This window comes from Trifolium pratense, linkage group LG6 (genome assembly GCF_020283565.1).
Source record: "Trifolium pratense cultivar HEN17-A07 linkage group LG6, ARS_RC_1.1, whole genome shotgun sequence".
NCBI lineage: Eukaryota > Viridiplantae > Streptophyta > Magnoliopsida > Fabales > Fabaceae > Trifolium > Trifolium pratense.
This window is the reverse complement of record NC_060064.1, coordinates 39,046,213-39,066,662: the sequence shown is the minus strand read 5'-3', so window position 1 is coordinate 39,066,662 and position 20,450 is coordinate 39,046,213. Positions and strand designations below refer to the sequence as shown.

Genomic DNA, 20,450 nt, shown 5'->3' with positions numbered 1-20,450 from the left:
TCAAAAATGTGAAAGTATACACGATTTGAATGAAACATAGGGACTAAAAACATTGACGAAAAAAACTTAAGGACTAAAAAATGTGAAAACAATCTTCAGGGACTAAAATGAAAATTCTGAAAAACTATAGGGACCAAAAATATATTTAACCCTTAATTCTTTGAATTTGGTTTGTAAATCAAACGAGTTGAACTTGAGTTGAAAATTAAGCTTAAATAAATAAGTTGAGCTATATATAATTCAACTAGTTAATGAATCAGCTCAATAGTTTTATTTTACGTAACATGCATACATCATATGCGTATGTCATATTCATAGTGCTGCCTTTTACCTCATGTAAATTTGAATTAGAGTTGAATTTATAAGACACGAGCCAAAATTATTTACTCAAATGAGGGGTTTATTTAGATGAAAAAGAACGGAGAATAATGGAAAACACTAGGGTATTGGATTCAACAATGACTTTGTAGTATTGGAGAAGTAAAAAATAACAAAGTTGCATTGCATGAATCACGTGTCGTGTGTATGTAATAATACTATAATCATAGGTTTCTGGTGGGAAACAACTCAAATATTGAAATTAAAACCCAGAATGTTACTGTCCACATAAAGAGAAGAATCCGTATATAATTTTTTAGAGTTTGGATTGATGTGCGTAGAAACTAGCCCGAATCCTATTTTTAGCATTAAAAAGAACGGTATGTGGATAGGGACAAAAAAGGCAAAAATATATGTAATTTAATTTATTTATTTTTGTAGATAGATGAAATGAAAAAACATTATAAACTCACATACAAGTCCGGTCATAACGTACGGCTTAATAATTTCGACATTTTTGTTAATTGAGCTAGGACTTATGACCATATGTAATTTAATTATGTCTTAGCTCATTTTTCGTGATTTTTTTCATTCATGGGGGCGCATACGTTGGCTTTGAGTTAAAAGCATTGTCACTCGCTACTTAGAGTGCAAAAAGTGATCGCATCGTAAAAAGTAAGAGGATTAGTTTGGTCATTTCAGGGGGTGATTGAGGAATTTTAGAGGTACAAAAAGCAAATTCCATTCTCAAATAGACTAAATTTTGAACTTGACGCAATCCAAAACTCCATTTCAAAACAAGTACCATACTAGTAGGATGTTTTCTCTCCCGATCCCTCGTAATTCTTTTATACCTCCAATATTCCAATTTATACCCGGGGCAAAACTTAGATTTCCACAAACCGAAGTTTTTTGCGAGGACAAAATTAAAAATTCAGGGGTATAAAAGAAACACGGGATCGTGTAGAAAATCCAAACATACCTAAATTTGGGCTCCATTTACAAATATAATTTCAACAATTGAAAGTTGTATTCCAGCAGAAAGACATTAATTAACAATAATATGACATTCCCGTACAAAAAATAGAACCATGTTGCCTAGTTCCTTCTTAGGAAACTAGTATGATGTGATTGTAAATTGCAAGTTGTAAATAAACTTTGTATACTTCTACAAGTCTTCATAGAATCTGATACCATCTACCTGTTCCTTTGAAAATCTTCATCTCTAAGTGTTTTTTCCTTATTAAGCCGCCATATTAGCCAATTTAAAAGCATAATGTTTTTAATTAATCTAGAAAAAGCTCTCTCACTATGAATATTAAGTTCTTAACCCAAAATAGCATCTTCTAATACAATTCAAAACACAATTTTTCTTAATTATATTGTTCATAATTTTTTCATCTTTCCATTTATACCCCCTCCTTAATAAACAAACACTATAAAACAAGCTTATTGCACCTCTTTCAAATTGCACACTTAACCCCATAATCTTCTTAGCTTAAACCTTTTTATTATCTTCTTAACTTCAAATTCTTATATAGCTTTCAAAACCAATATCTTCATCATCCATGGGAAACAAAAGCTCCTCAAACTCAAAAGTACAATATGGCAAAACAACAAAAGTTTCATCAATTGAACAACATGTTCCAAGACAAAACATGATGAGTTTTCAAAAAGAACAAAACCAAAGAAACAAAGCTACATCATTAAGAGATGATGATGAATATATAGGGAAACACTACAAGGTAGAGACATCACTTGATAACGATGAAACATTCAACAATTTCATTAAACGTGCTAAGTATAAAATTCGAACCGTAACAATGTCCAAGTCCAACATTGATAAGGAGCATAGTAACAACACTGTACCTGCAGCACCAGATCATGAGGCTAATGGTAACAACAACACTTATAAGGAAAATAATCAAAGGGACCAGTTTGATGATTTTATTCAGATTTCTAAGAAAAAAATGAGAGCTTCATCAAGCATTCGTAATAGTAGTTTCTTTAAGAAGCCTTGAGAATTGTTTGATCTTCAATGTTCAGAATATTGTTACATGAAAATAAGGTCCTAGTATTGGGGCATGGTTTGAAATGTAGGGGAATAATTTGGGTTTTATGGGTGTAAAATTATAGTAATTCATATTGATTTGTATAAATTATAAGAGTTTTAATTAATATTGATTTACATATTAATTTTATTTTTGCTATTAATTATGCGACGATATTTTGGTTAAGAATTTCTAATAATGGTGACATGAGTGAAAACTTAGTAATGATTATGCGATGTTCTTTCTATCATTGCTTGAAAAGGACAAGTGTGAGACCGATCTAACATAATTGATTTTGGTTGGGTTGAAGAATCCAAAAGTATGTTTGTGTGTGTACATAAAAAACACACGTAATTATATTTTTAAATGACTATCATACACTTATAAGTTATAATTCTTAATGATTAAATAAATACTCTTAAGAGCATCTTAAACCATGTAGGAATCAATATAGTAGGGTTGCTTAACTTATTTTTGATGGATCATATATCACATCAGCTTTAAAAGAAATTATTAAACACCAAATGATAAATAAACATAAACAATCCGTTAATTTTTGTAAGTTTAACTCAATTGATGGAGACATCATAGGTTAGATACAGAAGCTGACATTTAAACTTCAAACACTTCATTTATTTATATTATTATACTAAAAAAATCCCTTAGGGGAGCACTATGTGTAGCAAGTTTATTTAATCAAACTATTTTTTGGCCCAGCCACCACTAATGTGTATTTTGAAGAGGATCCTATCTCCACTAGTGAGAATTTAAAATGAGCTTTCCACAAGTTATCTCAATTAAAAACATATGATGCATTTACAGTATCAAAACTATTATTTTGAAGATAAAAATTTGGTCAAAATTCACAATAAAGATCCTCCAAGTACTTTCAAAAGTTATTTTTTTAATAAAAGTAATAACTTGTTTATGTAAAAAAATGTTACAGCCATAGATCAAAACTCAAAGCAAGGGCTTAGAAATAAGGATTCTCAACTTGCTCCGACTCTTCAAAAGAAAATGAAAGAAATAAACAGGGTAAGTCATTTCACAAAATCCAAGAAAACAAAACAAACCATGTATACTCTTCACTATTTTATCTTTTAGAAAATAATATATACATTTATTCCAACATATACAAACTTCAACAACTACTTCTTTTGAGTCAAATTCAAAAATACTAGAGTTCTAGATTGTGTTTAAAAAACGGATTCATGTCGGACCTGGATTCACTGCCATTGTAAACTCATGTAGTTTGCCATAGTAGTGAATCTCGGCCAGCCATTTTCGATTCAACGATTCTGATTAAACAATCCATATTTTAATAATTTTATACTGTATAAGATCTCGGTCGTTCAATTTAATCGAACGGTCTAAATCAGTTGCTATGTTGACGCAGTAACTGTGTTCTATCCAATCTCGTATCATGTCAATATATGAGGCTAACATTTATTCAAAAAGAATCCGTGACCGCGATATGCAACATCAAGATTTTTGTTGTCTCTACGACCCCAACACATGTACAATTGTTAACCACAATGATCTCAATATTCTGTAATATAGTTTATCGCAACCTTTGATTTAAAACCTCAAGCGACAAGCAGAACACCATTACTCTTGGATTCTTAAAGCATGAATCACAATTCAAGATTCCATGATGATTTGTCTAGTTAAGCTTTCATAATTAGGGATAGAAAATTCGTATAACTTGCTTTATCTGTCCGCGGCAAAGAGGGCACATTTTTAAGGGTCGAGAACAAGTTGTACAGCAACACATATGCCCGCACCTGACATTTAAACATAAACCTTAGAGATTATCGATTGTATTATGAATCAGAACACAATGAGATTGTTTTACATCACAAAAAATGAGAATGAAGTTGGCGACTTACGGGACAAAAGCAACATTGTATTTCTGAGCAATGCATATCACACACAAATCTGAGAAGTCGTCATCCATTTTACCTGAGAAATTGTCACAATTTCTTACACATAAGTGAAAGACAAACGAGCAACAAGCTGTGCTGCTAATCCTTTCTAGCAAACCGCGTACTATTGAAACAATCATTACAAAATTAATAGTATAGACTTTTAGCAATTTACCTTCAATATTTGCCGATTGCACTCGGATAGCGGGCTGTTGTTCTGACATCTTAATAATAGCAGCTGCCTTAAGTACCCTGCATAAAAAATATCAAGTACTTTGTTTAGAATTGGCTGGTGTATTGGAATGTTAACTGGCGTAGAATCATAATGCAAATACTTTCACTTAAACTTGGGTGACATTCTTGTGCATTTCAACATCTTTCAATAGTACGCGATTCTTATACCTTTTATGCATTTCACATTGTCGTCGCCATGTCAAGATGTATTGAATAGTATGCATAGCTATTATACAAGAACCAAATATTGAAAATCCAATCGATGCATACTTACACCACCTAAAAAGATATATATCACGGTGAGTTACACTAAAAACGGTAAATGGACTTCAATCCAAAACTCATTGTAAGAATCTATCAATGTTAAAGCAACCTGACGAAATCCCCATGATTAGCAATTATAAGATCATCAATTGTGTTGGGAGAGACATAAAATGGTCCTGACTGGGGTTTTTGAATCCGAATGGTGCCGGCATCATCTTTAGAAACCTGATCATATAGTTTAGAAATATTTCAAACAAAATATGAATGATTAATATACAACAATTCCATTTAATACTGAAAACATAAGGAACACCTTGTATAAAAATATAAACAAGTTTACTACAAATTTCTTTGGAAACTTACTTCACCAATAACTGTCAAGGAAGTGTTGATTGGAAGTGTTCGTTCAATTCTCTTAAAACCAAGCTCCTATAAACATGGTTTCAATTATTTCAGCTTACGAAATATTTTTGGGGACAATGCAGGAAGAAGAGAAGATGAATTCGGATACCTTGCATTCTTCAATCCCCAACATTCACGCAGTTGACATATTGGTGGATGTTGGGTCGAGATCAAATAGTCTATATTTAAAACTCGGCAAACCAGTTTTTTTATTTTTTAAAAAAATTGCAAATATGTATTAAAATCTTGACCATTCAATCTCAATTCAACGAACACCGGTGTGCTGAATGCAGCGATTAATGACCGCAAACAATCCAAATTCAGGAAGGAGGAAAGAGTTACACTCCCACCTTGAGACCTCGGAAATAATTGAATATTCTATGTATCATCCATGGTTTTGATTGTTTAAATATTTCCTTTTGAAAAGGTAACATAAAATCTATGGCCTGCTGAGCTCCAACCACATCCACACAACCAGTTGCATCTTCCTACCAAGAAAAAAAAAAGGAAGGAATTGTATTTAACAACAGCAAAAAATAAATAAGAGAAAAAATGAAAGAAGAATCTACTAGAGGAAGAAAGAAAAATCACACCAGATACCAAGAAACCTCTTTACTCGCGAACGACGTTACAGGAGAATGGTCTTTCCAATCCCACTTCTCATGTTTAAGAAAATGTTGCTCTACCTATATAAAAGATTGTAGAATGATTTGAGCTAATTGTAATTGTAAAGAATAGAAACAAAATATGCAAAATCCTATGATTTTAAGAATACTATATCCATGTACCGTATCTTCAACAATTACACTCGCTAAACCACTTAATTCACATATAATTGTGCTATCAGCGGCAACTTTTCCAGAAATTGCAACGAGCAACGGTGAATTTCGAGTATCTAATAGTTGAGCTGCAAAGTGAAGTGTTATCCAAAGCATGATTAGTCACCACATCAAGCACAAATTGACTAACTACAAGTACAAAGTTAAGTAGTTCATGTATTTATATAAAAAAGTTGAATGCATATTTGATAGTTTTGATCCTATGCATCATAAAATTGGACAAGTTTTGCATCTTAAGGCCCTATTTACTTTGAGAAAGAATTTTCTAAAGAGCATTGCTATATGGTACGAAGACTTTTTCGCACATAAAAGACACGAACATGTAATTGGACATGCTTGACCTTCAAACCCACTACTTGTGTACTACTTTCTTAAAAAAAATTATCAGATAAAACCGTCAAAATATTTTGCACACATGGTGTTTATCTCTCGGGTGATCATCACCTTCGTTCATCACTGTTTACCACTGCCGTCAAAAAAACTAACTATAACTTTCATAATAAGCAAGCATAAGCATATATAGCCTCACACATTCAACAAGAACAAAACCTTACCATAACTATGCTACTTTGAGTTTATGAAAAATACATACCTAGTTCCTTCAGTTGCTTGACGCGAGTCACAGATTTAAGAATGTCCACATTCCTGCCCACTAATAAAATTATCACAAGTTAGTCTTTGCAGTTGCACATGGAAGATACATGGTTTATGTACAATGTGTTTTTATCTTTTTCTTGAAAAGACATAAGTAGATTAATGTAACAGTCATATGAACATTAGCTTATAACAAGACCTTATTTTCAGGGAAGAAAAAACGACAGCAAATTACTTACTTGCCAATGGTTGTTTTAAGACAGTATAGAGCAATTGCACTCAAACAACAACCGATTCCAGTCCAAGGATTTATCACCGTTATTATGCTTCAATATACAGTAATCAATAAAATTACAAGGGTTTGAGGTAAGGCCCATTACTATAAATAAAGGAATGGATTGATACATAAATGAAAAACACTTGAATATATGTATCGGAATTTGTATTACAATTTCTTGTAATTTGATGTACATACATATATATATATATATATATATATATATATATATATATATAGGGGAGGGATCAAATTACACCGGTGTAACATTTGAGTAATGTTACACCGCTCAAAAACGCTTCAACGAATACAAATTTTACAAAATCCACCGTTGGATTGAAAGTTTATATCATATAGATCATTCATGTTCAATTCTATAAAAATCTAAAATCATTTGATATGTTATTGAGATTGATCAAGCTTAACGGTATTCAATAAAAACACATAAAGCGTTAATAATTGCCTATAATTGTCTAGTCTATAATTGCCTATAATAGAAATCCTATTTTAATTACAATTATGATACAATTCCTGATATACTTTGACAGCTATAATTGCTTGTGCTTATCCTAATGTGAATAATATGTGCTTATCCTTATCCTTAACACACACTAGTGCAAAAAACACTTATTAAATCGGTTCTGGAAGGCTTTTTAAATCGGTTCCAGAACCGATTTAAATTCCGTCGATTTAGTAAGTTTTTCGTTTTTAAATCGGATTTCGGACCGATTTAAAAGATTTTATTAAATCGGGTTGCCCGATTTCAAAGAGTTTATTAAATCAGTTTGTCCGATTTAAAAAATGTTAAAAAAGTCATTGGAAGTTTTTAAATCTATTTGATCCGATTTAAAATCCAAAATTAAATCGGCTCAACCGATTTAAAAAACGTTATTTTAAATCAGTTCATAACTCACCCGATTTAAATTCTATTAATTGTTTCTTTTACTATTGTTTCTCGAGTACCATACACCAAAATTTATTTAATCCAAAATCATCCATTAATAACATAAAGTTACAAAATTATACTTCTACACTAAAATCATCATACTATAATAATAGAGTATCATACACCTAATAGCATAAATTATACTTATATATACTAAAATCATTCCATAATAGTAGTTAATATCATATAACCTAAAATCATCAATTATAAACCATAAAGTTACAAATTTATACTTGTAACCTCGATTCCTTCTATTTGTATGCTTAACTTTGTCTCCTCCTTTAACAGTTAACTCATAAGTTGGTTTCGGGAGACCATTCTTAAAATCGCTGGGTTGAATCAATCCTCTCCATATTTCCAAACGAATGTCTTCAGACCTTTTAATTCTGAAAAGGGAAAAAAAAAGAAGATAAACTCAGCTCAACATAGAAGCATAATAAAATTGACAAATTAGAGAAAATAAAGCCTAGAAATGACAACAAACAATATCAGAAAGCTGTCAAGAAATTTTCATAATACTCAATTGAAATAATCAACACATCCACACTTTTCAATACAACATTCAGTAATTCAAATTCAATCAAGGACATAAGTTCATGAAGCACCTGGACTGCATCAGATTCTAATTCAATCAAGGTGTTCCCCTCTTTAAGTCTTTTCTCCTTTAAATCTATTCCTTTCAACATCTGACTGCAATTTTCATCAGCATGATCTGGTAACCAGATTATCAAGATCGGTTAGACCGTCACTGGGAAAACGATAAGCTGGAATTCTAGTTTTCTTGTATGGAGAAAATCATAGAACATAACTATATCAAATCCATCTTCTAATTAACTTACTTGTTTGTTTATGATTAGGTAGCTTGATTGCACACATTTTATTTCTTCCCGTCCCCAACTTGAGCAGTTGCTGGTCCTGTCCTATATTGAAAAAATATGTCACAAACCCATTACAAAAACCACTAATTTATGAAAAGAAAGGAAAAAAGAAATCAATTTAACTCAACGATCTTTGATAGGCTACAATATAGACAGAAAACTAATTCGCTCTCCACACTCGGGAAGAAAATTTAAGAGATAAATAAACAGATGCTCAAAAGACTTATGCTCAAAATACAGGTGGTTTGGTCTATAATTTAGACACACAGAACTACAAATTCTACAGTTCCTACTTCATCAACCATTAGCAATGAAATTAGTATTCCCTTTATATATATGTATAGAAAACTCAATTATTTGATTGGATAAAAAATGATAAAATTATAAATAAAATAGTTCAAATAAAGGATAAAATCAAAAGAAACAGTAACCAAAAGTTAGTATCCCCATTATATATAGGCATAGATTCAGGCGAACAGCCGCACACACATATATGTGTAGATGCATTCACAAGTAAGCTGATACAATACAAGGGCAGGACTAAAAGAAAAATATCAGTTTGTACCAAAAAAAAAAGAGTAAAATATCAGTTTTCTGCTGCATCCTTCTCCAACCCCATCAAAAAGACAAATGAAAAAATAATATTGTAGGTTTTAATAATCTTTTCTTCAGGAAAGGACAACTACAAAATAAGCACATACCATCTCTTTGTCGATCAATCTTCAAATGCGTCCATTGGATCAACAGGTAAATGATAATTGAAAAGAAAAACAACAACATTCAAAAGTCGGTTTATCACATAATACTCGATGACCTGACAAATAAGCATCCATATGTTCCAACATGCAAGACATAGTGTTGGATCGCCACCAAAAGTTAATTATCCCATTTAATTATCACAAATGCACTTTAAACATATACTATATATCAGCACCAAATGACCTGACAGTCATTATCCCTAAGTTAGCACCATATATCCTGCTAAATATGAAACAAAAACATTCCTCTTTCTGATATGCAATTTAAGATTCCTCTATTTTTTATTAACATCATTCTTTCTTACTCTGAAACAACTATAGCCTAAACCTAGCCATCATATACTAATCAGATTATAATAACATTCTACGACTGTGTCACAGTTGTACAGTTGTAGTTACCACCAAATCATAATATGCATTATAATACTGAGGAAATTTTTCCAGAAACACCACCGAGGGAAATTTACCTTAATTGCAGCACATAAACACACTCACACAAATTTAACTTACACAAACTTATGCAAATCTACTTATAGAAACTAAATCTAAACTAGATTTACAAAACAAATTGAACTTAAGAAAACACAACATCACACAACACATAAAATTGAGATTAAATAAGTTTGGAGCTACATACTGAAGAAAGAGAGATACCTGTAGGTTAAGAAGTGTCGGCACAATAGATGAGGAGAAAACCCACAGCGAATGAATTCGAAGATGGTAGCGGCAGCGACGAACACGAAATTGAAAACCCATTGATTAGTCAATGGATGAAGATGAGGAGAAAACCCACAGCGACGAACACGAAATTGGAATGAGAATCCATTGGAGAATGAAGAAAAGACCAAAATCGAAATGGAACTAACCTTGGAATGAGAAGACCAAAAGCGGTGGTTGAATCGGAAGTCCTGTTCGTGTTCGTTCGTCGCAGAGACTACGCTCAGAGAAGGAACCCTTGTTGGTGTTCGTCGTCGCAGAGAGAAAGTGAAAAGGAAGTATGTGTTTAGGGTTTTTGGTGCAGATCTGAGAGAATTTGTGTTCTAGGCTTTGTTGGTGTTCGTCGTCGCAGATCTGAAGAAGTGAAAATGATTTTTATTTTTTTTAATTATAAATAATTTTTTTAAATCAGGCTAACTGATTTAGCTTTTATTCCTTTAAAAGTCTTCCTTCCGTGTCCTATATTTTAAGGTTTTTAAATCAGGTGGATGACATCTGATTTAAAACGTGTGATTTAATAAGTGTTTTTTCCACTAGTGACACGTGCTTATCCTTAACACCCCCCCTCAAGTTGGAGGTGGGATTGAAATCTCAAGAACACCCAACTTGCCGAGTAGTCGTTTATAAGTATCGCCTCCAAGAGGTTTAGTAAATATGTCAGCTAGTTGGTCAAAAGATCGGAGATAAGAAGGGCTGATAAGACCTGATTTAATTTTTTCACGAACGAAATGACAATCAATTTCAATGTGTTTTGTGCGTTCATGAAAAACTGGGTTTTCGGCGATGTGAATAGCAGCTTGACTATCACAATGAACAGTGATTGGTTGAGGATGGTCAATGCCGAGATCCGAGAGAAGATATTTTAACCATTATAACTCGGAAGATAAAGTTGCAAGGGAACGATATTCTGCTTCAGCAGAGGAACGAGAAATTGTTGGTTGCTTCTTGGTTTTCCATGATATAGGATTAGAGCCCAACATGGTAAAATAGCCAGTAGTGGAGCGACGAGTAGTAGGACAACCAGCCCAATCAGAGTCGGCATATCCAACTAAATTGAGGGGGCTAGAAGCTGAAAGAAATAAGCCTTTGCCAACACTCCCTTTAAGATATCGGAGAACTCGTGTGGCCGCATCGAGATGAGTTGTACATGGAGATTGCATGAATTGACTGAGAGTGTTAACAGCGTATTGGATGTCGGGTCGTGTCACTGTTAAATATAATAGACGACCAATGAGGCGACGATAGACTGTCAGATCAGGAAGAGGGCTTCCTTCATTGGGCCGTAGACGGAGGTGTTGCTCCATAGGAAAATCTGATGGTCGGCAACCAGTCATACCAGAGTCGGATAAAATGTCAAGTGTATATTTCCTTTGACATAAGAATATTCCTTTTTAGAACGGGATACTTCGATGCCTAAGAAGTATGAAAGATTTCCAAGGTCTTTGATGGAAAAGGCCTGGGCAAGAAATTTCTTGATGTCGGAGATAGCGTCTTCGTTATTTCCAGTGATGATGATGTCATCTACATAAACAAGTACAAATATAGTCGTGTGAATACTTTTGAAAGTGAATAGACTATAATCAGAGATGGATTGATGAAAACCCTTTTGAATGAGGGTGGTGGAGAATTTTGAGAACCATTGACGGGATGCCTGTTTGAGACCATAGATGGATTTGTTTAATTTGCAAACACATGATTTCCCTTTATGAGAGAAGCCGGGTGGTAATTTCATGTAAACTTCTTCATTAAGGTCTCCTTGGAGGAAAGCATTGTTAACATCAAGTTGATGTAACGACCAGTTTTTAATGGCAGCAATGGAGAGAAGGAGTCGAACCGTGACAAGTTTGGCAACCGGTGCGAATGTTTCATGGTAGTCAATATCATGTACTTGATTGTAGCATTTGGCGACTAAACGAGCCTTATATCGCTCAACAGTACCATTAGAGTGATATTTAATTTTGTATACCCATTTACAACCGATGGCGGTTTTGCCATTCGGGAGAGGAGATAAAACCCAAGTGTTGTTGGATTCAAGAGCGTGGATTTCTTTAGCCATAGCGTTACCCCATTCAGCTGATTTGATAGCTTGAGAATAAGATGTTGGTTCTTTATTCTCAATGATATGAACAAGAAGAGCTTGATGGGAAGTGCTCAAATTGGATAAAGAGAAATAATTCTTTAATGGGAATGCACTCTGTGATGTGACATTATTAATGTCACATACGTGGTCCGTGAGGCGAACGGAAGGAGTACAAAGACGTTGAGGATAACGACGTTCTGGAGGATTGGTCGCTGTAGGTGAATGTTGCTGGAGAAATTTCTACAGGAATGGATGGAATATCCGATGAGTTAGCATCCTGAGGAGTGGGAATAGGCACAATTGTGTCATCATGATGACTAATGCCGGGAGAGATACTTGATGCAGGTGATAAGTTGGAAGAGGAATCATCAAATTCACAATCAAGGATTTGAGTGTTGATGCTTATGTCGTTAGCGAAGGAAGGAGTTTGAAGGTCGTGATATGGAAACATGATTTCAAAAAATTGAACATCGCGAGAGACATATATTTTGCGAGTGTGCATATCATAGATGCGGTATCCTTTTTGATTAAAAGGGTAACCGACAAAAATACCAGGTTTGGCTCGTTCATCGAATTTGTGTTGAATGTTCATATTTTTGGCAAAACAGAGACATCCAAACACACGGAGTGAGGAGTATGAAGGAGGAGAACCGAGTAAAATTTGATGAGGAGATTTATATTTCAGGATGGGAGTAGGAAGTTTGTTTATGAGATAAGCGGCAGTGAGCACGCATTCACCCCAAAAGGAAAGGGGTAATTTCGCTTGGAAACGTAATGCTCTTGCGAAGTCAAGAAGATGGCGATGCTTGCGCTCCACAACGCCATTTTGTTGAGGGGTTGCAATGCAGCTGCGTTGATGAATAATGCCATGATCATGAAACCATGTTTGGATTTGTTTGGACAAAAACTCCGAACCATTGTCGGAACGAATAGCTTGAAGTTGGGGAAGAAAGATGCCCCCATCGCCGGAATTAATTTTATTAATTTTAGTGTTGAATTGGCGATTGATTTGATTAAAAAAATGAATTAGCGTAGTAAATGTTTCAGATTTATGTTGCATGAGATATAACCAAGTACATCGTGAATAATCGTCGACAATTGTTAAAAAATATCGTGATCCATTGTGTGATGGAGTAGAGAATGGACCCCAAATATCGACATGAATTAACTCAAAACAATGAGATGAATATGATGTTCTTGAAGAAAAAGGTAAACGTGATTGTTTTGCACGCGGACAAACGTCACAAACAAAATCTTTATTCGCATTAATATTTGGAGAGTTCTTAACAATAAATTGAAAGCGGGAAATAGATGGGTGACCGAGGCGTAAATGCCATAGGTCAGCCTTATTACATTACTTAGAACTAAAAAAGGAACTTGATGGATGGTCAAGGCAATAGTGATCCTTGTCATCTTTATTTAATGGTGATTCTTCATTCAAGTAGAAGAGGTCATTCCGAGCACTACCCCGACCAATCGTCTTCTTCGTTGCTCGGTCCTGAAATATGCAACCAGAGGATGAGAAAATTATATCACAATGTATTGATTTTGTTAATTGTGAAAGAGATAATAAATTATATTTGAAAGATGGAATGTGATAGACATTCGTGAGTGTAAGTGACGGCGAGCAATGAATATTGCCGATGTGTTTCACGGACGCGTGAGAGCCGTCGGGTAATTGAACAAATATATTTTTATGAACAGGTGAATATGAAGAAAAATAAGAAAGAGATGTGCATATGTGATTTGAAGAGCCAGAATCAATAATCCAAGAAAAAGGAACACAAGTAAAAGCGGGGGGGGTACCTGCGAAATTCACAGATGATCCCATAGTGTCCTCTTTGGCTAAGTGAGATAGGAGTTTTTGATATTGTGCGCTTGAGAGTTGAGTAGCGGAAGTAGATGAGGGTGGTTCAGATTTCTTTGGTGGCTTATTTGGGAAGCCATGAATCTGATAGCAAGTAGCAATAATGTGATCATACTTATTCCAATTCTCACCATACGGGCGCTGCCGTTTGCCTTGAGTGCGATGCTGCACTTTAGAAGCTTGAAGCGCTGCTGATTCCTCAGCAGGGAGGGGTCAAAAATTAATCTCTTGTTGTTTCTCTTCCTGGCGTACGATGTTATAAATACGTTGAATTGAATGAAAAGGATCCATGAGGAGAATTTGGCTACGGACGGCCGAGAATCGGTCATGGACGCCCTGAAGAAATTCCATGGCCCGGTCCTGATTTTGTTGATCAATAATACTCTTGGCATTACCGCAGATGCACGGATTGATAGGTGCAATGGAATGGAGTTCATTCCAGAGAGATTTCAACTGAGTGAAATACAGAGATACGGACATGCCCTCTTGTTTTAGGGCAGAGATAGATTGTTTCAATTGATAGATTTTCAGAGCGTTGGACTGAGATAAACGATCCTTGAGATCGGTCCAGATTTGTGCCGCCGTTTCAGCATAGAGAATGCTAGGGCGAATCTCGGTTGAAACCAAGTTGAGAATCCAGCTTGCAACCATATCGTTGCAGCGGCGCCACTTAGAGATATCATCGGCCTTCTTTGGACAGGTTAGGGTTCCATCGACAAACCCGAATTTGTTTTTGGCACGAAGTGCCATTGTTACGGCTCGGCTCCATGAACCATAGTTGTCGACCGTGAGCAGAGGTGTAACAAGGACAGTTGCAGGGTTGTCGGAATGATGGATGACGCATGGATCGGTGTTGGAGGTGGTGGTGGATTGATCATGGATCGGCGGGTTTTGTGAAGGGATGATGAGTGGTGGAACATTAGACATGATGATGCGAGTGAGTGGGTGAGGCGATGAAGAAGGGTTGAAACAGGATGATAAACACAAACTGAGGGAGATTAACCAGAGAAAAACTGATACCATATAAATAAAGGAATGGATTGATACATAAATGAAAAACACTTGAATATATGTATCGGAATTTGTATTACAATTTCTTGTAATTTGATGTACATACATATATATATATATATATATATATATATATATATATATATATATATATATATATATATATATATATATATATATATATATATATATATATAGGGGAGGGATCAAATTACACCGGTGTAACATTTGAGTAATGTTACACCGCTCAAAAACGCTTCAACGAATACAAATTTTACAAAATCCACCGTTGGATTGAAAGTTTATATCATATAGATCATTCATGTTCAATTCTATAAAAATCTAAAATCATTTGATATGTTATTGAGATTGATCAAGCTTAACGGTATTCAATAAAAACACATAAAGCGTTAATCTTGATCGGTCTCAATAACATATCAAACGATTTTAAATTTTTGTAAAATTGAACATGGATGATCTAAATGATATAAAATTTCAATCCAACGGTGAATTTTGTAAAATTTGTATTCGTTGAAGCGTTATTGAGCGGTGTAACATTACTCAAATGTTACACCGGTGTAATTTGATTCATCCCCATATATATATATATATATATAAGAGTACAAGGATCTGTATACTAATTGCCTATAATTGTCTAGTCTATAATTGCCTATAATAGAAATCCTATTTTAAATACAATTATGATACAATTCCTGATATACTTTGACAGCTATAATTGCTTGTTCTTATCCTAATGTGAATAATATGTGCTTATCCTTATCTTAACACATGTGCTTATCCTTAACAATTACTTAATTAAAATTGCCAGAAATTTTAGCTACGATTTATTTTGTCTTTTATTCAAATTTATTTTGTCTTTTATTCAAATTATACTAAACGGACCCAGATTATCTTGCTGCTTCCACGCATTAGATAATCTTGATCATAGATGTAATCCATGACTCTGATTAATATGATTTTATTTAACTACTTTTTCACAATTTTAATCTCTACAGTTCACTTTTGATCGAACAGTCGTTAACAATAACTAAGCTAACTAGATTAAATTCACGTCCATATTAAATAAATGTAGAGACGCGGTTCATTCCAACTGGAATTATGATCCTCGTATTTTACTATTTTTAAAATTAAAATTAATTTGGAGGTCCAATGAACTGGATGTAGATTAAAATTAATTTGGAGATTCAACGGGCCAGATATAGTAAAAAAATAAGTAAACCCTTAGGGCCCGATTGGTTCGAGGCAGATGGAAGGGAGGGGAGGGAGGTAATCTTGACAAAAAAAGATTTTTTTTTTATTAAATTATTTTTTCAAAAAAAAAATGTTTTTTATTCTTGGAAAAAAGAAACAAAATTTAAAAATAAATTTTTTTAAAATGTTCCCTCACAATTTAAAATGTTCTATGAATTTAAAATATTCGTTTTGCCAATTTAAAACGTTTTTTTAACTAATCAAATCTCTGTAATAATTGAGATTTTTTGTTTTTGTTTTTAATTTTTTTTTGAAGAATAAAAAATGTTTTTTTTTAAAAAAAAAAGATTTAATAAAAATAAATTATATTTTGTCAAGATTATCCCGCTCACCCCCCTCTCATCCCTTCCATCTACCTCGAACCAATCGGGCCCTTAATTTTGGTGAGCATGTTTTACTTTACCCTACAATTTAAATATTAAATCTAAGATTATTTTTTAAAATAAAAATCTAAAAGATTTTTTCTCAGAGAATATCTAAAGTATATCTTTTTAGTAGATACGTATACACAAAATAGCATTATAAATAAGAGAAAAACGATTAAAAGTTTCATAACAGTTCACAGTACTTCTCTAATTTCTAATCAAGAAAAAAGTTAGGGTTACCGATTTCTCACTTTTCCTAAAATCTCATCATCCATACCCAATCATCATCACCATGTCTTCTTCAACCATGAAATTCACTCTCAAGAGTCACGACGGCGAAACCTTCGAAGTCGATGAAGCAGTGGCATTGCAATCAGAAACAATCAAGTACTTGATCGAAGACGGTTGTGCCAACAACACGATCCCTATTCCAAACGTCAGCAGCAAGATCTTAGCGATGATAATTGAATACTGCAAGAAGCATGTCGAAGCGGAAGCAGCGAGTTCCGATAAAAAACCTTCTGAGGATGATCTTAATGCTTGGGACGCTGAATTCGTGAAGATTGATTCGGCTTCGCTTTTTGAACTCGTTATTGCTGCGAATTTCTTGAATATCAAGAATTTGTTGATTCTTACTTGCAATACTATAGCAGAGATTATAAAAGGGAAGACAGCAGAGGAAATTCGTCAGACGTTTAACATTAAGAATGATTTCAGTGCTGAGGAACAAGAGGAAATTCATAAGGAAAATGAATGGCCATTTCAGTGATATTGTTGTTAGAATCTTCAAATTAATGTTTATAATGTGAATGTTTTCACATAGATTTAACTGTGTTTTTAAGTTATTTTGTAGTCCCTGTTTGGCAAAGTCTTAATGCGACATTGTTTGATTTTTTGTTGCGATGTTAGATGTAGACAATGGATAAGTTTGATTTATTACATGTCCAATCAATGATATTTAGATATTTTATCTTTTCCTAATATTAATAGGATTTTGTTTGCATATTTATGGTTTTTGATACCTGATCAGAAGTGCGACCACGCCGGCGTTAGTGTTGATGAAGCCCCCTGTTGAAATGGAAGGGTTGTGTACCTGCAAGCACGCACTCCGACGCTCAAGTCTGTGAGGTGAAGTGTAGGTTTTCTGTGCTAAAATAATGTGTACCTTACAAATGACAAAGAGTTGCGTATATATAGCCCTCAGTGCTGGGCCCAAGACCCTTGATGGCATTAATGGTCATCAAGTGGCTGCCGGAAAACGGCCACGAGGCCTTGATGTGCAGTAAATGCTCATCATTTCGGTTTACGGCCGTTACGATACGTGGGAGTATCAGACCGTTGGTGAATCGAGCAAGGCTCGTGAGGACCTCGCGATAGGCTAGCTCGGGATATATATGTTCGTCATCCTTTGGTGCTCGAGCATCTATGCTCGACCCAGAACAGTTTTCAATTTAGTTAATTTTGTTTTGTTCTCTAATAAATTCTACCAATTATCAATTTTAATGAATTAATAATTTAATTTGTTTGCAAAAGAACGGGTAATGTATCACACTAACGATAAATTAATTGAAGTGGTATGGGATTTTGACCTTATTAAATTAGTCATCGACAATATAAACTTCGTATTTATTTCATTAATAAAAAAAAAAAAGGTTTATTTTGTCACAATCTCAATTAAAGATCATATACTTCGTACACTAATTTCACATCAAAGTTTCCTTATGACTTATGAGCAGCATTTGCAACCGGTTACATTGTTTGAGTACTTGGATGTGGACCATCATATGTATTGCCCCTGGAATTGTACATGGATGGACAGATCACTATATCATCTCTATCTAAATTTATTTTTGAACTTATGAAAAATAGTTTATATGAAAAATAGTTTATATGTGAATAAATAAATTTTAACGTAGCTTGTTTTTCCGGTAGCCCCTTGATTGAGGAGTCACTTTGCAATCTAGATGTACTTGGTTCGAAATTTGGCATAATAAAAAAATAAAATAAAAATAAATTTTTTATGTTAACCTATAAGTACCTACTAACAAAAACTGTATTTTTGTAAACTACGTACCTAACTTATAATAATATATAAAAATTTATTTATTTACATAAGTTGTTTATATAAGCTTAAAAATAAGTTAATCCAAGCTCATATACCACTTTGTTATTCTAAAATCCAAAAATATATCTGGATGGATATATATATATTGTGTGAAGGATGTCTGGAGAATCTAATTAAAATAAAATATAATACTCCGATGAAACTACTGGTAGTACTTTACAAAAATATCAATGCATATCCATTCAAATATTTTAAATTTTTAATATTCGGTAAAAAGAAATATATATATATATATATATATATATATATATATATATATATATATATATATATATATATATATAAAATCTCATAACCCAATTTTGAAATTTGAAGCATATCTTAAATAAATCGATTTTTTTTTTTTTTGGAAGCAAAATAAATCGAAATTCTATGCAGCGAAGTTTCCTCAACAATATTTTTTGTTGAGTCTGTTTTTTTTTTTTTTTTACTGAAGTGAGTTTGTTTTGTTCTACAATTTAAATATCAAATCTAAGATTATCTTTTAAAATTAAAAATATCTTTACTATATTTTTTTAACCGAAGGAAATCTCCGAATATCTTGTTAAACACACGCATTACAAAAGCCTATATAAATAAGTGAAACAATAGTGAAAGTTTGACGCTCACAAATTTCTAATCAAGAAAAAATAATTAGGGTTACCGATTTCACACACCTTTCCTAAAATCTCATCATCATGTCTTCAAGTTCAACCAACAAGAAGATCACTCTCAAGAGTTCCGACGGCCAATCCTTTGAGGTCGATGAAGCAGTTGCACGGGAATCACAAACAATTAAGCACGTGCTCGATGATCGTGCTGACGACAAGGAAATCCCTATTCCAGAAGTCAACAGCAAGATTTTGGCAAAAGTTATTGAATACTGTAAGAAGCATGTTGAGGCAGCCACCGCGAGTTCCGATGAAAAACATAATGCTGAGAATAATCTTATGGTTTGGGACAGTGAATTCATCAATGTTGATAAGTTTACGGTTTTTGAGCTGATTCGTGCTTCAAATTACTTGGATATCAAAAACTTGTCTGATCTTTCATGCTCGACTGTTGCGGATATGTTAAGAGGGAAGTCGACTGAGGAAATTCGTGAGATGTTTGACATTAAGAATGATTTCCTTCCGGAGGAAGAGGCACAACTTAGAAGGGAAAATGTATGGGCATTTGAATGATACTACTGTTAAATCTAAAGTGAAATATTGCCATGAATATTTTCACCTAGTTTTTTTTTTTTTTCCTTTCTATTTTTAAGTGATTTTCTAATTTTGGATTGGTGCGACATTGTTAGTTCTTCATGTTATTTCTTCATGATATTTACAGATGAGTTTAAATATTTTAGTTTTTCATGCTATTTATTTGAATTCGTTACTTTGATGGCATGTTCATGGTTTTCACTTAAGTTGAAATTGTTTTTGAATGTGTTTTCTTTAGTTATGTTTTGTTCACAAAAGATCAACAATATAATATATATGAACCTTGCAAGTTTTGTTATTTGGTGTAAATTTAAAAATTATTATGTTTAATCCTTATTGTTAG

At 33.5% G+C, this 20,450-nt stretch overlaps 4 protein-coding genes across 17 annotated transcripts; 2 read left to right on the top strand and 2 right to left on the bottom strand.

Moving 5' to 3' along the window:
• Positions 1–3,428: 3,428 nt before the first annotated feature.
• On the bottom strand, positions 3,429–17,598 carry LOC123890680 (E3 ubiquitin-protein ligase SP1-like). 2 transcript variants are annotated; one of them, XM_045940332.1, is made up of 11 exons: positions 6,867–6,993; positions 6,626–6,685; positions 5,983–6,101; positions 5,788–5,880; positions 5,545–5,682; positions 5,156–5,221; positions 4,902–5,017; positions 4,697–4,807; positions 4,470–4,546; positions 4,259–4,331; positions 3,429–4,153 (listed from the first exon to the last, which is right to left on the bottom strand). In XM_045940332.1, coding segments are annotated over exons 1-11 (957 nt in total). In that variant the 5' UTR covers positions 6,868–6,993; the 3' UTR covers positions 3,429–4,050. The 2 variants fall into 2 exon arrangements, with proteins under 2 accessions (XP_045796288.1, XP_045796287.1); XM_045940331.1 differs by lacking the exon at positions 6,867–6,993 and adding an exon at positions 17,050–17,598 and having other exon boundaries at positions 3,461–4,153; positions 4,259–4,546.
• On the bottom strand, positions 7,846–10,721 carry LOC123890682. 13 transcript variants are annotated; one of them, XR_006802921.1, is made up of 5 exons: positions 10,353–10,650; positions 10,124–10,140; positions 9,430–9,448; positions 8,690–8,770; positions 7,846–8,562 (listed from the first exon to the last, which is right to left on the bottom strand). XR_006802921.1 is itself a non-coding variant. In XM_045940338.1 (5 exons), exons 1-5 carry the CDS (start codon positions 10,240–10,242, stop codon positions 8,231–8,233), a joined length of 327 nt encoding a protein of 108 aa, XP_045796294.1. In that variant the 5' UTR covers positions 10,243–10,346; the 3' UTR covers positions 7,846–8,230. The 13 variants fall into 13 exon arrangements, 5 of the variants coding, with proteins under 5 accessions (XP_045796294.1, XP_045796295.1, XP_045796291.1 ...); XM_045940338.1 differs by lacking the exon at positions 10,353–10,650 and having other exon boundaries at positions 7,846–8,236; positions 8,456–8,562; positions 8,690–8,765; positions 10,124–10,346; XR_006802916.1 differs by having other exon boundaries at positions 7,846–8,236; positions 8,456–8,562; positions 8,690–10,140; positions 10,353–10,721.
• Positions 17,091–17,654, top strand: LOC123890681 (SKP1-like protein 1A). The gene has a single exon (XM_045940334.1). It carries the CDS (start codon positions 17,091–17,093, stop codon positions 17,565–17,567), a length of 477 nt encoding a protein of 158 aa, XP_045796290.1. The 3' UTR covers positions 17,568–17,654.
• A 1,883-nt stretch (positions 17,655–19,537) lies between these two features.
• LOC123890226 (SKP1-like protein 1B) lies at positions 19,538–20,186 on the top strand. Its single transcript, XM_045939788.1, has one exon. The coding sequence runs from the start codon at positions 19,601–19,603 to the stop codon at positions 20,084–20,086; it is 486 nt and encodes a 161-aa protein (XP_045795744.1). The 5' UTR covers positions 19,538–19,600; the 3' UTR covers positions 20,087–20,186.
• The last annotated feature ends 264 nt before the right edge of the window (positions 20,187–20,450 follow it).

What these genes read in the sequence shown, in the direction of transcription:
- LOC123890682 (XM_045940335.1), bottom strand. Translation starts at nt 10,242, where the DNA reads ATGGGTTTTCAATTTCGTGTTCGTCGCTGCCGCTACCATCTTCGAATT. An exon ending in ACCTAATCATAAACAAACAA is followed by an intron (nt 8,563 to 8,689) that starts GTAAGTTAATTA and finishes TCTGGTTACCAG; the next exon opens with ATCATGCTGATGAAAATTGC.
- LOC123890681 (XM_045940334.1), top strand. Translation starts at nt 17,091, where the DNA reads ATGTCTTCTTCAACCATGAAATTCACTCTCAAGAGTCACGACGGCGAA.
- LOC123890226 (XM_045939788.1), top strand. Translation starts at nt 19,601, where the DNA reads ATGTCTTCAAGTTCAACCAACAAGAAGATCACTCTCAAGAGTTCCGAC.
- LOC123890680 (XM_045940331.1), bottom strand. An exon ending in ATTATTTCCGAGGTCTCAAG is followed by an intron (nt 5,222 to 5,544) that starts GTGGGAGTGTAA and finishes CCATGTTTATAG; the next exon opens with GAGCTTGGTTTTAAGAGAAT. An exon ending in TACAATGTTGCTTTTGTCCC is followed by an intron (nt 4,154 to 4,258) that starts GTAAGTCGCCAA and finishes TTTAAATGTCAG; the next exon opens with GTGCGGGCATATGTGTTGCT.